Source organism: Trichechus manatus, unplaced genomic scaffold (assembly GCF_000243295.1).
Source record: "Trichechus manatus latirostris isolate Lorelei unplaced genomic scaffold, TriManLat1.0 scaffold00074, whole genome shotgun sequence".
Classification (NCBI taxonomy): domain Eukaryota; kingdom Metazoa; phylum Chordata; class Mammalia; order Sirenia; family Trichechidae; genus Trichechus; species Trichechus manatus.
In genome coordinates, this window is record NW_004444010.1 from 6617969 (window position 1) to 6619349 (window position 1381).

A 1381-nucleotide genomic window follows, 5' to 3' on the forward strand; every position below is an offset into this window, starting at 1 on the left:
TAAGAGGTAGTGTTTTTCAAATCACTGTAGTTCACTAGGACAGAGCACTCATATCCTTTCTGATGCACTCCTTTTCTCTTGCGGTAAACCGGGCAGACACATTTGCCAAGGATGACTGAGAATGTGAGGGCAGTCCTTTACTCTGCGGCTTGTGCAGCCTGTGTGCTAAACGCAACTCTGAAACACACCCTATAAATAGCAGCTCATCGTCAGTGTGTGTGAAAAGACAAGAGTGAGTGTGTCCTGGTATGATTCAGGCCTCATTAAGTGGCTGCATCTGGGCAGGGCTATAAACGAACAGCCGCTCCAGCTGATAATCTAGTCAGCAGGCAACAAGGAGGGTTCACCAGTGGAACCTGACAGAAGCTAGACGGAAGGGAAGCTGCTCAATGCCCGTTTCTCCTCCACCATGGCAAAAATCATTCTGAGGCACCTCATAGAGACTCCGGTGCGTTACCAAGAGGAGTTTGAAACTCGACGTTTGGAAGACTGCAGGCTGGACCATGCTTTATATGCACTGCCTGGGCCAACCATTGTGGATCTTAAAAAAGCCAAGGCTGCCCAGGCTACTCAAGCGGACTCGGTGGCCGAGATGTCACAAGATGGTAAATCCCAATTTCAGATCCTGCTGGATGTAGTCCAGTTTCTCCCTGAAGATATCATCATTCAGACCTTCGAAGGCTGGCTGTTGATTAAGGCTCAGCATGGAACCAGAATGGATGAACATGGCTTTATCTCAAGAAGCTTTACCCGACAGTATAAGCTGCCAGATGGTGTTGAAATCAAAGATTTGTCTGCAATCCTCTGCCATGATGGAATTTTGGTGGTGGAAGTAAAGGATCCAGCTGGGACAAAGTGAAATCTTGTCAGTCCTGTTAACACAGGACAAGGAAGATTAGAGTTCTGCCAGCGGTACCACGTGAATGTTTGTATTACCCATGTTTGAAATAATTTACCGTGATTTCTATGAAGATTAAAAATATATTCATAATTCCCGGTATGTTGAAGTTGTCTTTATTCTTTTAACTCAGAAAGGAAAAATTGTTAAGTATTGTGCCTACAGCTCAAAGTGATGTTATTCTTACAACTGAACATTGACAATTTAGGAGTCTGTAGTTTTATACTAGAGAAGACTCAATTATTTGTCCATTACTCCCACGTTGCAAGAGGGCCTGCGTTTGTAATAATCAACTGCAAAAGAACTATTTTGATGTAAGGAATTCTTAACTATTTTATAAAAACTGTATTGCTGAAAAGAGTTGTGCTTTGCTTCACTTAATAACTTTTTCTTTTTAGCGTATTTTAGTTAAAATGGAGCATCTTAATAAAGAATTTGACGGTTAAAACAGTACTAGGACATTGGATCTGAAATCTAATTATG

At 42.1% G+C, this 1381-nt stretch overlaps 1 protein-coding gene across 1 annotated transcript; it reads left to right on the forward strand.

Annotated features, from left to right (window-relative positions):
- The first annotated feature begins 409 nt into the window (after positions 1-409).
- On the forward strand, positions 410-859 carry HSPB3 (heat shock protein family B (small) member 3). The gene has a single exon (XM_004380462.1). It carries the CDS (start codon positions 410-412, stop codon positions 857-859), a length of 450 nt encoding a protein of 149 aa, XP_004380519.1.
- Positions 860-1381: the final 522 nt, after the last annotated feature.